This window comes from Pinus tabuliformis, chromosome X (genome assembly GCF_031772625.1).
Source record: "Pinus tabuliformis cultivar Carrire ecotype Pingquan chromosome X, CPIR1, whole genome shotgun sequence".
In the NCBI taxonomy this organism is placed as follows: Eukaryota; Viridiplantae; Streptophyta; class Pinopsida; order Pinales; family Pinaceae; genus Pinus; species Pinus tabuliformis.
Window position 1 is genome coordinate 1,452,921,106 of NC_142308.1, and position 24,636 is coordinate 1,452,945,741.

The window sequence follows — 24,636 nt, forward strand, 5'->3', positions numbered from 1 at the left end:
CTCACTCCAAGTGAAGTCCTCCTCATGAATACATCTGAAATTCTTCACATATTCCCACCAAATGTCTGCTTTACCCTTGAGACTGAATGTAGCTACTATGGATTTCATGTTCTATGAATAGTGATGCAACCTAAAGAACTTCCTCATGCCAAGAAACCATTCCTCTCCATCATGTGATTTCTTCATCTCTCGATCAAAAGTAAGTGGATTTTCTTTCTTAAATTCATCTGGAATGTATCCACTATCACTCCTCCTATATGGATGATAACGATGACGATCATAGTGCATATATGTGCTAAAACTAGAATAGTACATGTGTCTATCACCTCTCCTATCTGTAGTGTCCAAAAATATAACATCTCTCAATGTGTCATCTCTATCTGACCTGTGGCCACCATGAGACCTACTAGCACATGCCCCATTAGTTCTATCCTCCTTCTCATGGTTGATCTGATGTGGTCATTGTCGCTGAAAATATGAAAATCTCTAAAGTATCATTGCATTTACCACTGCTTGTTTCTCTTGTTCCTATATTATTTGATCAATATCTGCTTTATAACTCCTTACTTTTTCCTTTAAGTTTCTCTATGTATGTACCGAATCAGAAGAATTCCCAACACAATACTACTCATCTAATTCATAGGGAGACTCTTTGTAGTCTACCATCTTGCTAGCCATTGGATATTTTTTCTTGCAAGGTATATCATGTCAGCTAAATAAAATCATAATAAATCAACATACCTTAGCAAATTTCAAGGAGGATATCTCATCTGCAAGATCAAAAAATCAACATGATACATGTATAGCATAACCACAACAACATATAGAAATATATCTCGTAAACATATATACTTATCACCATCATTCTAGTTAGATTCCAATCATCGATGCATCACCATGTCATCCACACATACCATGACCTCATGCATGATGACATCAACCATTCCAACGTATGTAGACAATGCAAAACCATAAACCTAGATAAGACACCAGCACATATGTGAACAACACACAGGCATAATCATGGACAACACATATGGCAAAACACATGCAATCAAGCATGAACGAGAAATACATTTAACAAAAGGTAGCAACATGTAACAAAGCATACAAGAATGATACATGTAAGCGACATATAAAAACATGTAACGAGTCATACACTCACGACGATTCACTCGAAAACAACACCATCAACTTTGACATGGCAACATCACTATAACCATGATCAACACCATGAAAATGCAACAATAACATGGTCACACAACATAAGAAACACATATGCAACCAACATAATGCATGACCAACACACCCAACCCATCCAGTCTGAGGGGTGAACCATACTACTATTCTAATCTGTAACAACCTCCTCCACATCTATCCAAGTAACTAATTAAATGGGGTAAACATGCGATGAGAGGCCACTATGATATGATTCAACCTCTTCAGTCATAGTAAGGAGGTGAAATCAATAAAAACACACCATACATACATTCAACATCAACCTTAGTACCCTCAAGAACCATCCCACCCTTTATGCTAATCAACCCCCAGGTCCCACTGAGAATTCAGACCACCTGAACACTAGAAAATGCCATGCTATATGTCTACCATCATTTAGGAGGCTCTGGAAACTCTCATGATAGGGCATGTCACTGTCTAGGGACTATTTTTCTTAGTGTTGTGCGAACGTCCCCAGGATTTGAGCCACTCTGTCAAGACCAGATCCCAGGTAACTTCCCTTCATAACAATAATATAACAGGTAAACAACATTACAAATGCAGTTACTTGAATAAGACCTCGAATAGACCCCTACTATCCATGATAGACATTTCGTCAAACATATATTGAATATGCAAGCTACAGGTGTAAATAACATATCTGAGAATAGGGGTCTCATATTTAGCTGACAATCACTAAGAATCACTGATGCCTCAACAAATTAGTTGTCATTTCATCCATTACGTCATAGATACATTTTTTATTCATTTACAAGTAAGAACAGATGAGATTCATACATAGCTACTGTCATAAAACATATACAAAACCAACATAATAGAAATAACAATACCAAGGAAAAAACAACCATATAATCTAGATATAAACGAGTACAATACTCATAGGAATACAAGGAGAATTAATTTCATGTTGATTGTGAAAAATCCAAACACGCGATGGGACTTCAATGTTCCACCCGACCGTAGAATGGCTGAGCCAAATCTCTCTTCAACCATTCATCCTTTTGCCATATTCAAAGCATAAATGTGGGATCTCATAGAACACATCAATCCAAACCATCCAAGGCTTACAGAGGCCAACTTCCTAAACCTTTCAAAAAATAATTCCATCTCACGGCTGGACATTACAAAACCATCATTAGATTGGTCTCTATCCAAGCCTTCCATATCTCCACATCATTTGTTCCAACTAAGGCTCTACAACTAGTAAATAAACCCATAGATGTTGTCAGGCTCTAGAGCATTTGTCCAACCAAGGCTCGAGGACTAGTAACTCAACCCACCAAGGGCTCGAGAGCGTTTGTCCAACCAATGCTCCAAGGTTAATAACTCAACCCAAGTTGTTACATGGCTCTAAAGCATTTCTTCATCCAAGGAGACATGAGAATGAACCATAAAATAAAGAAAATGAACCCACACCACCACGGTTATCTAGGAAATGGAAAGGATAGGTAAATCCACTGTCAATCAAGGAAATCCTCCACGTTAGTGACAAATCGTGACCAATAAACCACATGCATATGCCATGCATACCAAAACTAGTGAAGAAAACATACATGAAACTCAGTACCTGCAAGCCAAACCCATCATAGTTGTTGATCCTCATGTCCTGTTACACTTTCTCGCTCCTCATTTTCCTTCTTGCTCCAAAACTCCAAGTATGTCACACTCTCGTAGAGTGCTCCAAGAAAACTCTAACTGTCTAAAAGTATGAGAGAGAGAGAATAATGAGAGAGCTCCAAAACTGAACTAACAAAAGGTTACCAACTGATCCGTATAATCCTTTTTATGAATGAGGGCTATATTTCCTTCATTTTCCATTATTTTCCTACAACTTCCTCCTCACATGCAACCCATGACCTTTCACCTTCCTTTTTTCATAATTTCCATTATTTTCATAAATACATGTGCCAAAATTACCATGTTTCCTTTCCAAAGCCTTAGCCATTGTCTTTTCCAATTTCCTTAGCCATAATAAACTGAATGAACACCCACACTAGGATGTTTTTCCCAAATTTCAACTTGGAATAAGTGTCCCATCAACCGTGGTTATTATTTTCCCTTTATTAACTTTTATTAAATGGAATTTTTACCATGGTTGTTACAAAAAACACTCGAAATTTGAGTTTATTTGTTTTTTTTCGTTAACCTTGCATGGAATACAAATTCCATGTACAATTTAATTTCTATACATATTTGCAGAGTAGAGCTAAAAAAACATCATTAGGACATACAAAAAAAGAAAAAAATTGTTCTTCTCCTTCAAAGAGCCAACCAAGCACTTAGCACAGTTCTTAAACTATTGAATGGATTTCCTTTCATTAGTGTCACTCTCATACCCGAATTTTCCTAATAAGGTCTTGGCTAGCATCTTTAAGGTGATCTTCCCTCCCATCATAAGGCCCAACTTATATGCCACTTTTTTTTAACAGTGTAGAGGGTTCTCAAAGAGAGAAATTAATAAGTTTACAACATAAAAATAGATTAATCTACAATTGAGAGTTCCCACATGGATACTCTTAACTGGAAACGATATAAAAATATTGTATGCAACAATGCTTGAAATCCCACCAATATAACCATATCTAAGACTATCCTCTACAATTGTCTCATGGTGTACATGATTCTCAAACTTAGCATAACAAGCATTATCCAAATGAAAATCGAAGTTCCAATGTTCCTCCATAATAAATCTCTTCACAACATTGGAAAAGAGGCTTTTGGGCATGGTTTTACCGAATAGGCAAGATTAATGTCATTGATTTTCTAGCAATGACATGACACAATGTGTTTTAGACATGGAAAAAATTATTGCAAATTGGAAACTTGTTTTTGGAAGTAGTTACTGCCTAATGTAGGCATCATGACACTTGTAACTCCACTTCAAACTACCTAGCCTAACTCTTTCTTCATACTCTTACTATCAATTGTTGTATATGACTGCAATGCATGGAACCTAAAAAGAATACTTTATATTTGAGTAGAAGTTTTGTTTGTTTTTAACCACCTAGAAATCACCTCCTCATTAAATATTTTCCTTAACATAATGAGCATATTATTCTAGATTCAACAATTCCTCATATGAAATGATACCAATATTTAGTCACATAGAATTGTACTGGTTATGTAGGTTCACTCTGTTTGAGAACATAGATTCTTCTGGTGTCAGTACTTGATCAAATTTCATTATGTTCAATGGCTTGCAATGCTAAAAGAATATATAGCCATTTCATTGGGAATGTGCAAGAACTACCAAGCCATGAATATGGTTTAGAAGGAATCCTCAACACCTTAGGAAATTGATAAACAACATCACTTTTTCACTATTACATCCATAGGAGAGTTTCAATAACTAGTTATATGAAACAACTAAAGTGATAGGCATGGTATGGTAATAGTGAATGAGATCAGGGAGGAAGATGATAAGCATTTGAGAAATTGCAAACAGATTTCCTCCATTTCTAACAAACCAAAATAATTGAAATTGTCTGACATCAAAATTGAAAGTATTCACTGAAAGGATTGTTGCATTTGAGCACATTGAGGTTGTAGAGATCAAGCTCACACTATGAAAAGAATGAAATTTTTAGAAGCATTTCTGCAATTAAAGAAGAGTAGGCTCACATAATTGAATGTTGATATTGATATAAATATATCATTTTTTCCCTAAACTAAAATCTCATTCGGATACATTATAAGAAATAGTGAATCCCAGATAAAGAATCGTGAATAAACTCCAACCATTCGAGTAGGAAAATACTTCAAACACAAGTGTTGCCACTGCAAATACTTATGGATGTTTAACTAAAACATCAAATGAATGTTTGGTCAATAGTTGCTAAGAATAAAGATCTTTGCTATCTCTACGGTGGATTCTTTGGCAACTACACTAAATAACCAAAAAAGGAGAACCTAATACTATGGATACTCATGTCATGTAAAAGATGAAATTCATGAGACCCCCTCTTTACCTAAGATCCAAAATTCTACTTACACCTTTTAACAACATTTACTAATTCCTACACTACTACTTTATGATGTTTCTTTTGTAACATCTGATACAATTACTAATATTTAAACCACTTAATTATATATTCCAAAATATTAAATATTTTTGCACAAATATTAAAAAAAAAAAAAAACAAAACAATAGTTTAAAGTGAGGGAAAAATGAACGGGGCAAAACGTACGGATGCTCCTGTCCGATATGGTTCCACGCATTCAAGCAAGTTATCCAAACAAATATATGAAATCCAAACAAATAACATATACTTAAATAGGCTTAAAATCTTAAGCACAATTGGGAGGTATCAATCTCTCCAGGCATGCGAATGTATGAAGGTCGGGTAAGAAGCGGTGGCGGAAGGTGGACAGCGAGCACATCACATCATGATTTGGGATACGAAACGTGTACTTATGAGCCGGTTTGTGGCTCAATCAAGTGCGAAGGTGGCCGAGCGATGCTGCATGATTTATTTAGGACGCGGTAAGTTAAAACTTGCAGCGACGTTCTGGCAGATAGGCATTTCCAAATTCAGAGTGGGAAGGCGAGTTCTGGTCCCTGTGGTATGCCAGTATGGACATTAATCTTAACCGAGTTGAAGGCCCGAGAACTCGCAGCCAGGGAGCTATCATGGCTGACAAAGGAAAGCAGGTGGAGGACGATTCCCTCCCCCCCATTTACCTGGATAACCCTGAGAATTCCGACGAGCCGGAGGATGATATTCGCGAATTTTTTGTTGATGACACTCTGGCGCAGTCCTCAGGTGGCAAAAAGGGTAGGTCCTCAGGTGGAAAAGTTGGACGCTGGATGCGGCATACGCCTCCAGCAGAAGAGGTCACGAAAGACATGGACAGTGATTATGACAATGATGATGATGCGAAGGAAGGTAGCAGCGGGCGCGGTCGAGGAAGAAAGGGGCGTGGAAGAGTAAGGGGCAGAGGGCGGCCAGCAGGGCCAGGAAGGACGTGTGGTTCAGAGGAGGGTTCTGGCAGAGGTGTTCGTGGTCGAAGCAAGAGGGACATCCGCCAGAAATTGCAGGATGCAGAGGCGGCATATAATAAGGATACTAATTACAAAATTCGACAGATTATTGACAAGTTAGAGGAGGATGCACTGCAACATCAATCCGACCCAGAGATGGCTGATTGGGAGGCTTATTTACCTGACCCTGGACATACAAGAGGGCGAATGTCCCTCTATAAGCAGTCCCTCCATGTATATTGGGGCATGAAACGCTTATTGGCTAAGGCCCTGGAGCAAGTTGCAGTAGAAATGGTTGAGCTCGCGCAGGGCATGCCTATTTTCAAAAGCGAAATGAAAAATATCCAGATGACCCTTCTAATGCAGGACAGGAAAATGGATCAGATTATACAGCTGTTGAAAGATACTGGAATAGCGGTGAAGGCAGAGGATGCTACCCGTACAGTGACGACTGATGCCATGCATCCATAGCCGACGCAGATGAAAATATCAACAGGTTCTTTCTGTAGTTTTTGAGTTTTGGTTGCGATAGTCATAGGTTCAATTTGACAATGTTGAACAGAATATATCTCTTTCCAGTGTTTCATAGTAGGTTCTTGGATAGATCAGCGGGATATTTAGACTGTTTAGCAGTAATGACCTTCTAGTTTTTTTTTTTTTGGGATGCTGGTTCATATATTTTTTGGGAGTCACCCGGTTTCCCTGACGAGCGGGTGGCAATATGTCTTTCTACTTGTACATAGTTAGCGATTTATTAATAGAATTCTACCTTAGCTTAAAAAAAAAAAAATCTTAAGCACAATAAAATATGTTACTCACAAACTCAAACACAAAAGAAGTGTTATACACTAATATGATATCTTAATAAAATATTTTTGACTCACAAACAAACAAAAAAAAGTGTTATACACCAATGTTATATTTTAAATTTATTGTAAGTCTAGAATGGAAGAAGAATTATTATTATATTATTACAAAAATTAGTAGCATAAATAGGATAAAGTGATGTAACAGTGTAAAGATATCATACATCTTTAATGTTTCTAAAAGTAGTACATTCGGAAGGACTTTGTGAGTTTCACTATTTACATCTATTCCTCATGGATGGGAGGCCGGATACATGGAACTGAAGAGGATTGGGTCTTTCTTTATTACGTATTTCTTTTAGTTAATTTTGTTTAAAATTTTAATAAAATATTCGGAATTGCAAGTTTGAAGCGGAATTTTTTTTATTAAATTAATCTATAGATTTTTCAGTGACTTGGATGTTTTCATTCAGTTGCAAGTACATTTAAAAAAATTTAAAATCTGCCAAAAACTTCTAACATTTATAATAATTACAAAACTTAATTAGGCAACACAATCAGAAAAGGGTAATTTAAGTGCTTTTCATTTAATAAAAGTTGTCGAACAAATATATATATATATGTATATACGTATTATTTGGACAAAAATAAAATAATTTGTACTTATTGAATTGAGACTTCTGTGATCCATATCAATTTTTTTTTAAGAATCTTCGGTGAAAATCACATAGAAAAAAATTTTGCCCACGAGTTTCGAACCATCCAGTGTGGTTTATCGTCAAGACAAGTTGAATGAGCAGATCTCATTTAGTACATCAAATAGATAGGGCAGAGAATCCCATGACTCAAAGGCTAAAAAACAACAACTAGAAATCACTGGATAACGACTAGTTTAACTATGATAAAGGGAAAATATTATTATTAATATCTATAATTTTTTTTAATAGGAAATTTTTGGTTATTAAAATTAAAATGTAGTGGACAATACTATAATAAGTAACTAATAAGTAAATCAAAAATAAATAATTGCAAATATATTGATAAATATAAATTAAAATGAATTAAATTAAAAATTATCTAAAAATAAATTAATTTCAAAATTATTATATAGTTATAAACACCAAAAAATAGAGTAATATTTAATTATATTTATTAAATATATATTTTAATAAATATTCGCCAAAAAGTTAAAAAGAAAAATATTACAATATTAAAATTTAATTTAAGGAACCAAAAATAGTATATTAGTTTTAAATTATAAATTAGATTAATTTTAAAATTAATTTTTGTAAATTAAAATAAAATTAACAAACAAAGAGTTTACACAAAAAAAATAAATAAATAAATAAATACATAATTACAAATAAAACTAGTCATATTAAAACCATTAATAATTTAAATTAATTAACTAATTTAAAATTAATATTAGTAAATATATTATAGTTAAATCAAGTTTAAAATTAAAAATTAATAATAATAATAATAGTAGTAATAGTAATAATAATAAATAAATAGATAAAATAAAATAAAGTTTAAAAATAAATAATAATAGTAATAATAAATAAATAAATAAATAATAAAAATAAATAAATAAATAAATAAGAATAATAAGAATAATAAATAAATAAATTGATAAAATAGAAATTACAAACTTAATAAAACAATTATTAAGGGAGCGAAAGAAAGAAAAGGACTAGGAGGAGAGGGCTCGGACCCAGCAACTACTAATCTTCCAGCCATCCTCTCTATTAAGATTGATCGGCTTTTTTTCAATCTCAAGGGCTTCCCTAAATTTCCGGTGATGGAATTGTGACGCTGTAGCAATCACACTAGCATCCTCAATGCATATATGATGATTGGTTTTCTCGACATGTTCTGCTAACGTGGAAGACTTAGTTCATGTATGCTTGAGGTCAACTGCGTCCTCACTAATCCTTTGATTAATGGAGCGACCAGTCTAACTAATATAGGGGGTCCCACATGAATAAGGAATAATATAAACTCCTTTCATGTCTTTGGGGTCAATAAGATCCTTCACAGATCTTAGGGATTTACGAATGGTGTTGAGAGGTCTAAACGCTACGGGGATATTATGCTTCTTAAGAACCCTCGAAATCTTATCCGTGGTCCCCTAAACATACGGAAGATGGACACCAAGAATCCGCTCTTTAGGCCCCCTTCTGGTTAACGAATTCTTAGCTGCTTTGAGGAAAGCCTTTTGTCCCAAGTGTCTACTATAACCATTCTAAACAAAGACATTAAGGAGATGTGATTTCTCCTCATCGAAGCTCCTTTTATCAGAGATCCTTAAGGCACGAGTTGCAAGGGTGTTGAGAACCCCCAACTTCTAGGCTGGGAAATGGTGGGAACTAGCATGAAGATACTGCTCCGTATGAGTTTTCTTGTGAAACACTCGGTGGGAGAGGGAACCATCCTCATTCTTAGAGGTAAAAATATCAAGGGAAGGGAGGCAACCATCGACTTCTTGTTCCTTAGTGAACTTAATAGCCGAGGATTGACTATTGAGATGATTGAAGAAGAGATCTAACTCCTCTTGGCCGTGAGACCAAATGACATTCGTGTCGTCTACATATCTTTTCCAAAGGTTAGGTAGGAGACGGGCTGAGTTTAGAGCCTTATATTCAAAATCCTCCATAAAAAGATTAGAAACAATAGGGGATAGGGGTGAGCTCATGGCAACCCCACAAGTTTGCTCAAAGAACTCACCTTCAAAACTGAAAAAGGTAGAGGTGAGGCGGATCTCAACTAACCGAGCGGCATCAGGATCAGTTAGACGGTACATCACATCCATGGCCTCATTAATAGGGATGCAAGTGCAGAGGGAAACAACATCAAAACTTACCAGAATGTCACCAGAGTCTAGCTTGATGTCCTTGAGCTCCTCAATAAAGGAAGCCGAGTCTTTAACGAAGAACAAAGTATGACCAACTAAGGGCTTAAGCTTTAAGGCAAGAACTTAGCGAGAAGATAGGTAGGACTTCCAATGGTGTGATGATAGGCCTAAGGGGAGCTCCTTCATTATGGATTTTAGGGAGCCCATAGATTGTAGGCGTGATAGGATTGCTCTCAATGAGTTTATGGTGTAGGGGACTCACTGATTCACTAGATTTAAAGGCAAGGGCCACAATCCCGGAGATCCTCTTTAACGGGATTTTGGGAAGCTTCTTATAACTACCGCTATTATGAAGATGATCTAGCATTTTATTGCAGTACTCTACCTCATTAAGAATGACAACAGCCCCACCCTTGTCAGCTTTCAGAACAACAATATCTTTGTTCTGATTTAATGATTTAAGGGCTTCAAATTCATTCGTGCTAAGGTTGCTCCTGAGAGGTTTAGCCTTCCTTGGGATAACAACACAATCCTGCCTAATAGTATTCTTAATACTATCAGGTAAACACTGAATCCCAAATTCTATGTCACAGATAATATCATCCACAGGGATCTTCTTACGGGCCAAGGCAAAGTTTATACCTTTGCTTAAAACAGTAAAAACAAAAGGAGGAAAAGAAAAGCTAGACAAATTAACCACTTTATTATTATTATGAGAGGAAGGGTGAGGATTAACACCATTTGAATGACTCTTCCTCAATTTAAAGTTAATGTCTCTATGTAAGTTAAGCCTTGTTAACCTATTATCATTATTCATTATCATTCTAATCCTAGAACAATATTTATTTACCCTCCCATTATTATTTACAATGTTAATATTATTAATATCAATATTAGTATTGTTAATAGTGTTATTATTTTCCTTATCAACAAAGTCTTATTATTAAGATCATTAATATTATAAATGTTAATATTATTATCACAATTATCTTTATTATTATTATTATTATTATTATTATTATTATTGTAAATCCTATTATTGTTATTATTTTTAATATTGTAATTACTATTATTATCATTAGTATTATTAATAACATCATCATTATTACTACTATCATTATTGCAAATATCATTTATAACAATATCATTTATGTTATAATTGTTAATATTATTATTCCTGTAATTAATAACATTATTACTATCATTACTAATATTATAAATATTATTACTCTTATCATTTTTAATATCATTCATATAACCTGCATTATTCAAAAAAGCGATACCACTGTTGTAATTTACGGCGTCACTTCTTATCCTGCCACTAAGACTACTAATCGGATTATCATCACTGATCATACCTAAGTAGCCGAAGGTAGAGCTCTGAACACTGCGCAACAATTGTTCACATCATAACCTTCGGGGGAAGCCGGATTAGGATCTGGTTGGGCTGCGCGAGTACCAACACTGGTGAAGGGGGTTAGAGGAATAGCAATTCCAGACATAACAGCGCTGTCCCTGGGAACCTTGTCCCTCGAAAACGGACTAGAAACATTTGAAAATTGAGCACTGGACAACGTCCGAAGCAAAATAAACTCAACATCATTCCCCACACAGGTAAACTGACCGGCTGAGCAAGAGGAGGAAGGAACCGAACCACTAGCACAAGGAATAACACCTTTGCAGGATACCGCCAGAGGGCTTGGATGGGAGCAGGCTACTCCATCTAAATTACAGGACTGCACAGGCGAGTTCGCTTGATTAGAACTTTGAAGAACCCAACTACGAAGTGCAAATCTTTGAAAAGCAGAAAGCCAACCCTAGGAGACATAATCTACTGAGGAGACCAGATCTGAAGATTTGATAGTCAACCTCAGAAACTTAGAAGCCAGTTTCTGCTTCCATCGATCCTCCATGCGCAGACATTTTAGAGCTGAACAGACATCAACTCTTGCCCATAGGGAGGCTGAAAACACGTTAGATAGCTCCAAATGCAAAACAAGCAGATTATGTTGGAATTTCTGATAATTCTAAAAAAAACTGAAAAACAAAACAATACTCTCTTTTAACATAGCGGAAATAAAAATCGTTTGCGGAATACGACGTTTCAGCAACGCAGTTTCCTCAGTTTCTGTTTGCAGTCTAACAAAAACGGTGTTTCAGCAATGCTGAAACTCGTGTATCAGCAACACTCTGTTTTAACGTCAAGACTATTTTCTGGTTACGGTGTAACAGCAACGAGAAACTATTTATAAACAGTAAACCAACTGATACAAATTCGTCTTCCTCACATAGAGGGATTTCCACAAAATATTATGCTATTACAAAACATCTTCCTCTTAACAGAGGGATTCACCAATTTATGTTGAAAAGCGTCATCCTCTTGACAGAGGGATTCACCAGTTTATGCTGAAAAGCATCTTCCTCTTGATAGAGGGATTCACCAGTCTATGCTGAAAAGCATCTTCCTCTTGACAGAGGAATTACATCAGGAATGATTCAGTTCCACAAACTAATTTTTCACTATCTGAAAATTACAGATTCAGCACTGCTGTGCGTTACAGAAAAGAACTCTCTATCATTCTTGTAACCTAAAATAGAACTGTTGTTCATTACATTTATATGTTAAAATATATTTGGCTTTAAACAATGAAATAATAAAAATATCTTCTAAAGCTTATCTACGTATTGAATGCAACAAGCAGTGATGCCTTTTGAAGAAATGAACTCGGTTGCTGCCAGGGGAATTTAATGCTGAAAATTTAATGCACATAAATGTGGAAAATATCAAGCACGATTTTGAGGCCTCCAACAGTCTGGAATATCTACAGCAAATCAGATTTTTGTCCAGTTGTTTATGTTGCAGTTGGAATTAAATTCCAACACTCTCATTTAATTTCAACTGCTGGGTTTTTCTGCATACCCAGGCATTTCTTGAAATGATCAAAACTTTTCTTTCCCAATGGTTTTGTCAAGATGTCAGCGAACTGATCCTCTGTTCTGCAGTGCTGCAAAACAATCTCACCATTGTTAACCAATTCACGTATGAAGTGAAATTTGGTGTGGATGTGCTTTGTCTTTTTATGAAAAACAGAGTTTTTAGACAATGCTATTGCTGAGCTATTGTCATAGTAAATGGTTGTGCCCTTTTCTTGTTCATGACACAAATCTCTGAGAACTCTTCTCAGCCACACTGCTTGGCATGCTACTACTATTGCTGCCACATACTCTACCTCTGCTATTGACAAAGACACAACTGGTTACTTCTTGGAAGCCCATGAGATGGCTCCCAAACCCATATGAAACACATACCCCGATGTGCTTTTCCTATCATCAACACTTCCATCGCAATCACTGTCAGTGTAACCTGTCAACATGAAACTTTCAGAAGAGGAGTATAAAATACCAAACCCCTTCGTTCCATTCACATACCATAGAATCCTCTTGGCTGCCTGCCAATGAGTCTCTTTCGGTCTTTCCATAAATCTGGAGATTAAACTCACAGCGTACATAATCTTCGACCTAGTTGCAGTCAAGTACATAAGGCTGCCAACTATGCTCTTGTACAGTTTTGGATCAAAATCCTTGTTGTTGTCTTCTTTGGTCACTTTCAACCCCGTTACAATTAGAGTCACAGCTGCCTTGCTGTTCTACATGTTAAATCTCTTCAACACCACTTCTACATATTTAACTTGAGAAATGAAGACACCATTTTCACTTCGGTCTACTTCAATTCCAAGAAAATATCTTAAGAAGCCTAAGTAAGTCATCTCAAATTCACTTTTTATGACTGCTTTAAAATCAGCAATGAGAGAAGCATCATTGCTAGTAAAAATCAAATCATCTACATATAAAACAAACAATAAGAATCTTACCGTCATTCTCCTTTATGTAGAGTGTGGGTTCACCATCACACTTATCAAACCCATTCTCAATCAGATAAGCATCTATTATGTTGTACCATGCTCTTGGAGCTTGCTTCAGCCCATAAAGAGCCTTTTTCAGTTTGCCTACTTTATGCTCTTCGCCTTCAACTTCATAGCCTGGAGGTTGTTCAACATAAACCTCTTCTTTTAACAATCCATTCAGGAATGCAGATTTAACATCCATCTGATAAATCTTCCATTTGTGTTGAGCTGCAATAGACAACATTGTTCTGACTGTTTCCATCCTTGCTACTGGTGCAAGGGTTTCATCATAGTCTTTTCCTTGTTGTTGCTTGTAGCCTTTCACAACAAGTCTTGCTTTGTGCCTCTCAATCTTGCCTTCAGCATTGCTTTTGGTTTTATAGATCCACTTAACTCCAATGGCATCTTTGCCTTCAGGGACGTCCACTAACTCCCATGTTTTACTCTTCTCAATTGCACCAATTTCTTCATTCATTGCTTCAATCCATTTATCTTCATTTACAGCATCTTCAAAATGAACTGGGTCATCAACATGATAATACAAAGCGAATAATGAATTTAGACCGGTATTGTTACTTACCTCTCCTTGTTCATAAATCTCATTCAGATTTCTGAATCTTGGTCTTCTTGGTGTGCTTGGAGTTCCATCCGAACTTGAGGGTATTTCTGATCCCTGTGGTGTGCGTGGAGAAGCACTTCCTTGACTTCTCAAGGCTGTTCGAATTTGAGCTTGTGGTGTGGTTTGTTGTACTTACTGTGGTGGAGGAGGAGCCACCAAGGAAGGATTATTTGTTGTTGTCCCTTCCTCTTCTTCTTCGTGAGACACAATTGTCTTCACATTCACTGTCTTCTCTAAGCTTCCATCCCAAGCTTCATCTTCAATGAACTGCACATCTCTGCTTACTATCAATTTCTTGGTGGATGGATTATAGATTTTGTATGCTTTTGACTCGTCACAATAGCCAATAAAGACACACTTCTCCCCCTTACTGTCAAGCTTCTTCCTTAGCTGATTCCGTACATGTGCGTATGCTACACAACCGAATACTCTCATGTGAGTGACAGTTTGCTTTTGACCACTCCATGCTTCTTCTGGTATTTTGTTCATGATAGCTTTAGTTGGGCATCTATTCAAGATGTAAACTGCACAAGTAACAGCTTCTACCCAATACTCATGCGGCAAGTGTTTTGCCTTGAGCATACTTCTGACCATGTCAAGAATGGTCCTATTCATCCTTTCGGAAACACCGTTTTGCTGAGGTGTATACCTCGTGGTGAACTGCTTTTGTATGCCATTCTCTCTGCAAAAACGCAGAAAGTCTCTAGAGAAGTACTCTCCTCCTCTATCTATTCTGATCACTTTGATATAATGCCCACACTGCTTCTCAACAAAAGTTTTGAAGCGGCGGAATTTCTCAAACACTTCACTCTTCTGTTTCAGCATATACACCCATGTCTTTCTGGTGTAATTATCAATGAAAGTTAAAACATATTTATTTCCAGCAAATGATGGTATTTGCATCAGTCGACACACATCAGAGGGAACAATTTCCAAGGGTGCTTTTTCCCTTATACTCTTTCCTACTGGAAAGCTTTCTTTGTGTTGCTTGCCTAAGATGCAGCCTTCAAAAAGGCTGTCTGGTTTCTCGATCAATGGCAATCCCTTTATCATTCCCTTTCCGTGCAACAGATTCAAGCCTCCGAAATTGAGATGTCCAAATCTCAAGTGCCACAACCAAATCTCATCTTTCACTTGTTCTTGAAAGACTTCTTGTGTTACAGCTGCAATAGTTCTTCCTTCCTTCAAATCTGCCCTCAGTTTGAGAGGAAAAATTCTATTGCTGGTCATTTACACCTGTGCAATGATCTTCTTACTTGGAGGTATGTCTCTGATTGTACACATATCATCTTTGAAGAACACATTGTAACCTTTGTTAATGAGCTGTCCAATGCTCAAAATATTACATTTCAGACCAGGTACATAGTATACCTCTAGCACAATCATCTGTTCTCCATTTCTTGCTCAGATACTGACTCTTCCCTTACCCTTGACAGATATCTTACTATCAGTTCCCGTTGTTACCTCAGATTTCACATTTTCATCCAGATTGGCAAACATTTCAATATTTCCTGTAATGTGATTACTACAACCTGAGTCTAAGAACCAAAAATCTTCTTGTTTATCTTGTGCAATGTTACATGCTAACAACACAATCTTTGGATTCTTATCTTCTTCATTTGCAAAATTAGCATTCTACCTACTATTCATTTCATTTTGTTTTTTCCTACATTCATTGGCGTAGTGCCCATATTTCTTACAATAATGACATTGGACTTGGGATTTGTCATACCTTTGTCCATGAGCTTGCTGTTTGCTTGAACATTCATTTTGGTTCTGATTGCAGCTCCTTTCGCTTGTGCTTGCAGGATTATTTCTGCCTTTGTTTTGGCTTCTTCCACGACCTCTGTTATTTGCTCTGCCTCGACCTCTTCCTTGGCCAAAAGACAACTAAGTCTTGAATGCTTGCTCAAAAGAGGAATCTGTTTCTCTACTAAGGCTGTGTTCATGAGACATAAGAGAAGCACTTAGATCATCTACTGTGAACTGTGAGAGATACTTTGTTTCTTCTATTGCTACCACAATAGATTCAAACCTTGAGGGTAAAATTCTCAAGATCTTCTCTACAATCCTTATTTCTTCAAGAATCTCACCATGAGATCTTATCTGGGCTATCAAGCCAATAACCTGAGTGAAGAATGAATCTATTGTATCAGATTGCTTCATGTTGAGTGTTTCAAAGTCTCTCCTCTTCATCTGAAACTTTGTAGTCTTCACCTTCTCCATGCCTTGATAGGTAGTTTTGAGAATATCCCATGCCTCCTTGGATTTTGTTGCTGCTGCAATCCGTGGAAAAACACTTTCATGTACTGATTGGAAGAGAAAAAGGAGAGCTTTGGCATCCTTCTTCCTGTCGCTCTTCAACTGGTCTATTTCTGCTACTGTCAAAGCAGCCAACACTGTTGTATCTGCAGGTTCAACATAGCCAGTTTCAACCAGCTCCCATATTCATTGAGAACCAAACAATTCTTTCATTGTTATGGACCAATAACTGTGATTTTTCCCATTAAACTGTGGCAGTTGGGAATTTTTGAAACCTCTTCCAGCATCTGCCATCTTAACCTATATAAATAAAGAAGAGATAATGTCTGTATAAATAAAAACAGGAAAAAATCTTTCTCTGTTGGAGAAAATCTGCTCAATAAGCTTCTTACAACTCCTATAGTGAAAAAACAAAGTCTGTTTTTTTTACTCACTGAGTGCCTAGACCAGCTCTAATACCATGTTGGAATTTCTGATAATTCTAAACAAAACTGAAAAACAGAACAATACTCTGTTTGAACACAGTGGAAATAAAAATCGTTTATGGAATACGGTGTTTCAGCAATGCGGAAACTGGTGTTTCAGCAACGCAGTTTCGTCAGTTGATGTTTGCAGTGTAACAGCAACGGTGTTTCAGTAATACTGAAACTCATGTATCAACAACACTCTATTTTGACGTCAAGACAATTTTTTGGTTACGGTGTAACAACAACGAGAAACTATTTATAAACAGTAAACCAACTGATACAAATTCTTCTTCCTCACATAGAGGGATTTTCACAAAATATTATGCTATTACAAAACATCTTCCTCTTAACAGAGGGATTCACCAATTTATGTTGAAAAGCATCTTCCTCTTGACAGAGGGATTCACCAGTTTATGCTGAAAAGCATCTTCCTCTTGATAGAGGGATTCACCAGTCTATGTTGAAAAGCATCTTCCTCTTGACAGAGGGATTACATCAGGAACGCTTCAGTTCCACAAACCGATTTTTCACTATCCGAAAATTACAGATTCAGCATTGATGTGCGTTACAGAAAATAACTTTCTATCATTCTTATAACCTAAAACAAAACTGTTGTTCATTACATTTATATGTTAAAACATATTTGGCTTTAAACAATAAAATAATAAAAATATCTTCTAAAACTTATTTGCATATTGAATGCAGTAAGCGGTGATGCCTTTTGAAGAAATGAACTCGACTGCTGCATGGGAATTTAATGCTGAAAATTTAATGCACATAAATGTGGAAAATATCAAGCACGACTTTGAGGCATCCAATAGTCTTGAATATCTACAGCAAATCAGATTTCTGTCCAACTGTTTATGTTGCAGTTGCAATTAAATTACAACGGATTACTTAAGAGACGATCTAGGGTCTTACAAATTTTGTTAATCTCAGGCCTTAATAATGCTAAGCTCGCTTTAAGGAAGACATGATGGTTATGAGGAGAGGGAGGGCGATGCTTAATCTGAGAAAAAACTGGAATAGTGGCAGAATCTATGCACCTTTTAAGAAATGCCAGATCTGCTTTCAACTTAGAAACCTGCGAGCGTGCTCGTTCAAAACTTTTTCTTCAGTAAACACGAAATCACTGTGATAGAAAAGACTCTCATGACTCGCAGCCTTGTCTTGGTTTGTTCTTCCCCTCAAATTGCGCCTGCTTCCCCTTGAAAGGTGTAGTTCCATTTACAATATAGATACAAGCCTTGACTGTATTTTCTGATTCCCCTGACAATGCACGTCGCCAAACACGTGTTTTAAAATCAGGGTATTTTTAGTGTAACAAAGTTGTTTTCAGTGTGATTTTTTTGATATTTTTATGGTGATTTTTCCTGGTTTAATTTATTTAAATGGGGTAAGAATTTACTGAAATCACAAGTTTGATAGTTAATCCCTGCACAATCTAAATCTCTTAAGGATTTCTGAGGGCGCTGAATCCATATGTAGTAAAAAAAAAACAATTTAAATAACGCATATAAAAGTTTCACTTCAAATTTTTCCACAAAAAATCCAAAAAATAACACTAAAAACAACTAAAATCATGGATTAGTAACAAAATGATCCAGGTGGATGTTCGTGGCCACCCACCAACCCATTTGGACCCCCACAACTGTCTCTTTCAATCTTTTCAGTTTCCTAAATTGTAGCACAGTTTACTATTTTTAGCAGTTTTTTCGGGTCCCGAACTTCCGGAGCCGTTTTGAGGCCCTAAACGACGTTTTTTTGGGATTCTGGGGCAACATGGGTCATAGACCCATGTTGCCTCCCAAAGTGGTAGTACTCGGATAGATCTTTCTAACGAGCTATCGTACGCGTCAAACGGAGATCGTATGCCAAAGTTACGACCCCGGGAAATTGATGTACCAATTTACCCAAACGGGGCCCACAATTTGGCGTTTCATCTTCTAGGGTTAGGTTTCGGGATGTGAAGGGTTTTCCATTGTTTCTCAACAATAAATAGGCCTTCGAGCCTCATTGTAATACAGTTCGGAACAGTTCAGAGGCATGTAGCCGCCGCATCTCTTCTCAGAGATAAGCTACCATCGCCCTAGCTGGTTTCTTTCCATTTCTGTTTGTAAACATATTTCAGTATTTTACAGTAATGAAATGAAGTATTATTTCCGCTGCATCTCTGTTTTTATGGTTATCGCATCTCTGTATTTATGGTTATCTCTGTAATCTATTGCGTTCCTGTTTAAATCCGGATCAGTGGTATCAGAGCGGTCTGCTTTTTCTCTGTTTTTTCTTTGCATGTCCCCAACGAGGTCGGGATATAAGGAGTTAGGGCTTGAACTGGTCGAACCTTTGCAAGACCAACCGCGCAAATCCCGACGGCCTCCCATGGCGAATGAGAAGAAAGACGAGGGGGCAGGAGATCCTATCAAAATCTTGCTCGAAGAAGCACTCGAGCGGCAAAGGAACGTGATGATGGATAGCTTTGCGCAGATTCTTCAGCGGCTACCCAGAGGCGACGCATCGGCTTCCAACAGCGACTCTGGAAATGCCACGCCGTTTAAGGTACAAGTTAATTTTGAAATCCCCATCTTCGAGGGTCAAATAGACGCAGATGCCGTAGATAAATGGTTAAATCTGCTAGATGGGTATTTTTCTGTTCACGAATTTTCAAGTCGAGAAAAGATTGTTTTCGCTCTTCTCAAAGCAGCCCCCCACGTCAAGGACTGGTGGGAAACCTACTGCGAGCAGAAGGATGAAAGTACAGGCTCACTATTTTCAGCCGCACCCACTTGGAATGACTTCCGGGATGCCATCAAGGAGCAGTATTACCCTGTCGGAAGCTATGAGGACAAATACATCAAATGGACCACACTGTGGCAGGGACGAGACCAAGATGTGCCGGAGTTCACAAACATTTTTCATACCCTTCGCACACAGTTGGGTATCAAAGATTCTGAGCTGCATTTGGTACTCAAATACCGTGGCTGCCTACACAGATACATCCAGGAAGAGATGGTGTTCTTGAACATCTCCTCACTCGGCACAGCATACCGATACGCTGTCAAAATCGAGCAAAAGTTCAAACAGAAGAAGCGAGACTTTGGATCTGCAAATTCGAAGCCCAAAGGACAAAGCCAAGGCGGGGCAGCCCAAGACAACCCGTCAAAGCCGCAAGAAAAGAACAACACCACGAAGCCGAAGAAGGACACAGGAAAGTGGTGTGAGTTCCACAAGAGTCCCACTCATAACACAAGTGAGTGTCGGACCAAGCAGTCGTTGGTGGCCGAGTTGAAGGCTTCCGAATCAGATGCATGTTCCGACCCTGAGCCAGAACCCGACAAGGGGAATGGCAAAGGGAAGCAGATCATTGATGCGGATCCCAGTGCCACTGTTGCCACTGCCAAGATCCAGAAAGATGAGCCCACAGATCCAGAAGAGGGGGAGCGTCTTTTCCACTCACAGATGTGGGTGAAGGGTTCGCCGCTACAATTCATTGTCGACAATGGCAGCCAAAAGAACCTCATTTCAGCAGAGGTCGTGAAGCGGTTGGGCCTACCGACTACACCGCACCCGCAGCCGTACAGTATCGCGTGGCTTCATGAAGGGCGAGATCTGAAAGTTTGCCAGCAGTGCCGGCTTCCCTACAGCATCAAGCCCTTCACAGACGAGGTATTGTGTGATGTTACACCTCTGGATGTTTGCGATGTATTATTAGGCCAGCCATACTTGTGGAGGCGACATGCTGTGTATGAGTCAAGGCCTCGTGCTGTCATTATTTCTTTGAATAATTCATTATACAGGATACCGGAGGTAGCCCCACCTACCGCCACATCTTTGATCACTACCAAAAAAGGCAGCAAGCTCATATCACAGACCAGGAAATTCATCTGTCTGGTTCACTCCCAAAGTAAGGGGAAGATCGTTGCTACATCCATGACCCCTGCAAAGGGTTCCTCCACGCAGCAGCAACAGCAAAGGGATACGGTCATGACAAAACACAGGAACAACTTCTCCTCACGGACATGGGTACCACACAAGTTTCAGGTGGGAAACAAAGTTTGGTTACATCTGCAGAAAGAACGCCTTACAAGAACCCATCAGAAGCTCAGACCACTCCGACATGGTCCTTACAGCAGTACCAAGGCTATGGGGAACAATGCTTTGGAGCACAGCATTCCTCCATTCCGTCGCTTGCACCGAGTATTCAATGTGGACCATCATCGACCATGCTTCCCACCATCACTGGACACATCACAGATTGCAGGACAAGTTCAGCAGATGGAGGAACTCAACGCAATGGGGACCATTGCTTCCTAAGGGGGGAGGAATGATCCAGGTGGATGTTGGTGGCCACCCACCAACCCATTTGGACCCCCACAACTGTCTCTTTCAATCTTTTCAGTTTCCTAAATTGTAGCACAGTTTACTATTTTTAGCAGTTTTTTCGGGTCCCGAACTTCCGGAGCCGTTTTGAGGCCCTAAACGACGTTTTTTTGGGATTCTGGGGCAACATGGGCCGTAGACCAATGTTGCCTCCCAAAGTGGTAGTACTCGGATAGATCTTTCTAACGAGCTATCGTACGCGTCAAACGGAGATCGTATGCCAAAGTTACGACCCCGGGAAATTGATGTACCAATTTACCCAAACGGGGCCCACAATTTGGCGTTTCATCTTCTAGGGTTAGGTTTCGGGATGTGAAGGGTTTTTCATTGTTTCTCAACAATAAATAGGCCTTCGAGCCTCATTGTAATACAGTTCGGAACAGTTCAGAGGCATGTAGCCGCCACATCTCTTCTCAGAGATAAGCTACCATCGCCCTAGCTGGTTTCTTTCCATTTCTGTTTGTAAACATATTTCAGTATTTTACAGTAATGAAATGAAGTATTATTTCCGCTGCATCTCTGTATTTATGGTTATCGCATCTCTGTATTTATGGTTATCTCTGTAATCTATTGCGTTCCTGTTTAAATCCGGATCACAAAATTAGCGGTTACTTTATAGTCGGAAAGCATCCAGAGCTAGATGAAAAAGATATCATACGAATTGAAAAGCAATGCTTACAGATTTTGAATTATTAATTACTTGATAGTTCGAAGGCATCCAGAGCTAGATGAACAAGAAATCATACGGATTGAAAAGGAATACTTACAGATATTTTTGAGCGGACAAAGTATTTTGGAAAATATCAAAACTAAATTGTATAATCTCATTCTTCGGCATCTCATTATCACTTCTTCACTTCTTACTCCCGAGTCTTCTTTACATAATCTTACCAATTTCATGCCAAGGCTCCTTCGTATAGTTTCATGCTAAGGCTCCTTCGTATAGTTTCAGTAGTCTTGATGTTCTAAACTAAACGTATTTGTAATTGCGCTGGATTCAATTTTTAAAATATTCAGGAATCTACAATCTTATAACTTCAGTGTATTTCTAAAATGTTTGTTAAAAAATTAATATCATTAAATTCTTTTCCTCATTCACAAATGTTTTAAATTAAGAAATTAAATTTTGTTTTTCTTTAAAACCCTAAAGATTCTTTGTTATTGCCAAATGCTCAGTGTCATTCAACATAGTTTTGCATTCCTATCAACTTATGAAAGACCATGGCATTATCTCATCTTTCAATTCCGAAATTACATCTTATAATTGTTTTATAGAATTTTAATTACTGCCTGTCATTTAATTAATAGATTTGATAATTTTTTAATAGTAATTTTGTAAAGTAAATTTTTTATAATTTTATAAAAAATTATTTGGGAAAAAAATTTAATAGCAATTTTTTAAAGTAAATTTTATCTAATTTTATAAAAATTTTATTAGTGTGTTAAATTTATTTATATATCGAAAAATACATTTTAAATATCCAGAAATAAAAAATTTAATAAAAATTATATTATTATAAAATTTTAGAAGAAATTATATTATTATATTTCAGAAAATTAAAAACAATTTCTTTAAAATTAACATATAGGTTTTTATGGTTTTTTTTTTTTTTTTTTTTTTTATAACTTCCCTTGCAGTTGGTATTTGGAAAAATCAAATTAGGGTTGCTGTAAATACGAGCATTTCTATATTTGTGATTATACCAAAAACCTAATAAACCTGACAGAACTTTAAATATCCACTCCATGTACAATTCAAAAATAAAAAGTCCCTGAGTAAATGATGTCCTAGCCGTTGTGAAATCTGTCTTTATACCATTTACTCCGCTTAATTTAACCATAAACAACATAAAACAGAGTACATCAAGTTCTCACAGTATTTTTGCTCTACCATTTATAAATATTTTTAGATATATACACAAAAAAATTCGACCACATATTAGACGTAAGCGCTGATGAAATTCATCCTCTCAGCAGCTTATCTTCTAACTTAACATAATCTTGACCAGGCTTCACAGATCTAAATTATCAAAACCGGAATGAGAAGCTCAGTGCAGTATATATATTCTCACGGTAACGTTATACTTGAGCAGACACGCACGTTGGTTTAGCAATAAAGGTCGGCCTCTCCTCCCCTGCCATGATCACAATCACTCTCTCGTCCTTCTCTGACAGTTCTGCAATATCCTTCCTCATCTCACTCTTTCCTCGGTCTTGATGGTCGACAATGTGATGAAGCCCCAACGCTCTGTTATCAATTTCTTCTTCCAATATGCCATTACCACATTCCCTCAAGTAGGACCATGCCAGAATAATGAGAGCAAACGCTATGAGAGTCAGCATGGCACCCACTCCACCCAACAGATAGGGAACTGGAGACTTCCCTACTGCCTGGGTGCTCCCTTCGCTAATATTTGATCTCAGTGACATTGCAACAGCTCCTGCACTGCCCTTCACTAAATTCCTTTCACAAGCATCGGCGATTGGCAAATGCCATTGCGTCGTAATTTATATATCCATTCAGAGTACACGACAACGCTGGCTCGGTCAAGTACGTCGATATTGGGCTTCTACGGAATACTACTTACGCAACACACGTTGGGCTGTGATTGGAGCAGTAATGGATCTCACAAGCACGCATTATTGTTCTCTGAAAATTGTGGGCAAACTACTTTCTTATGATGGAAACCATAGCCAATCTCAATTGTTTTTGTTGGGTGTCGGCTCATGAAGCTTGGGAAAGGCAACAAGTGTGAATACAATCACTTGTTGGTTGACTAAAACTATTGCTGGGCCGTGACAATTCGTCTGGTTTCGAATAAAATTACCCCCAAATCCTTCTCGTATTCCCGTTATTGTGGATTTTGGAGTGTGTTTTTATACTTGTTGGGGACTTTTTTTAAGAAATTTGGTACATATTCATTAAAATTATAAATTTGAATTATGCAACAAAAATCTCAATAGTAGTATGGGATTAAGGAAAAAAACAAAATTTGAAAACGCCAATCCACTGTAATTGTACTCAGAAACCATGGATACACATAAAGCAGGGTTCTGTGAAACGAAGTAAAATAGTGAGTGCCCTGATGTGTCTTCCATATTTTGGGCAAGGCACCACTGTTT

General features: G+C 37.4%; 1 protein-coding gene across 1 annotated transcript; it reads right to left on the reverse strand.

The window, feature by feature from the left end:
* Window positions 1–23,364: 23,364 nt before the first annotated feature.
* On the reverse strand, window positions 23,365–24,005 carry LOC149145492 (protein GLUTAMINE DUMPER 5-like). Its single transcript, XM_089452917.1, has one exon. The coding sequence runs from the start codon at window positions 23,941–23,943 to the stop codon at window positions 23,593–23,595; it is 351 nt and encodes a 116-aa protein (XP_089309043.1). The 5' UTR covers window positions 23,944–24,005; the 3' UTR covers window positions 23,365–23,592.
* Window positions 24,006–24,636: the final 631 nt, after the last annotated feature.

Bases quoted from the DNA above. Each gene is read 5' to 3' on its own strand.
- LOC149145492 (XM_089452917.1), bottom strand. From the start codon at position 23,943: ATGTCACTGAGATCAAATATTAGCGAAGGGAGCACCCAGGCAGTAGGG.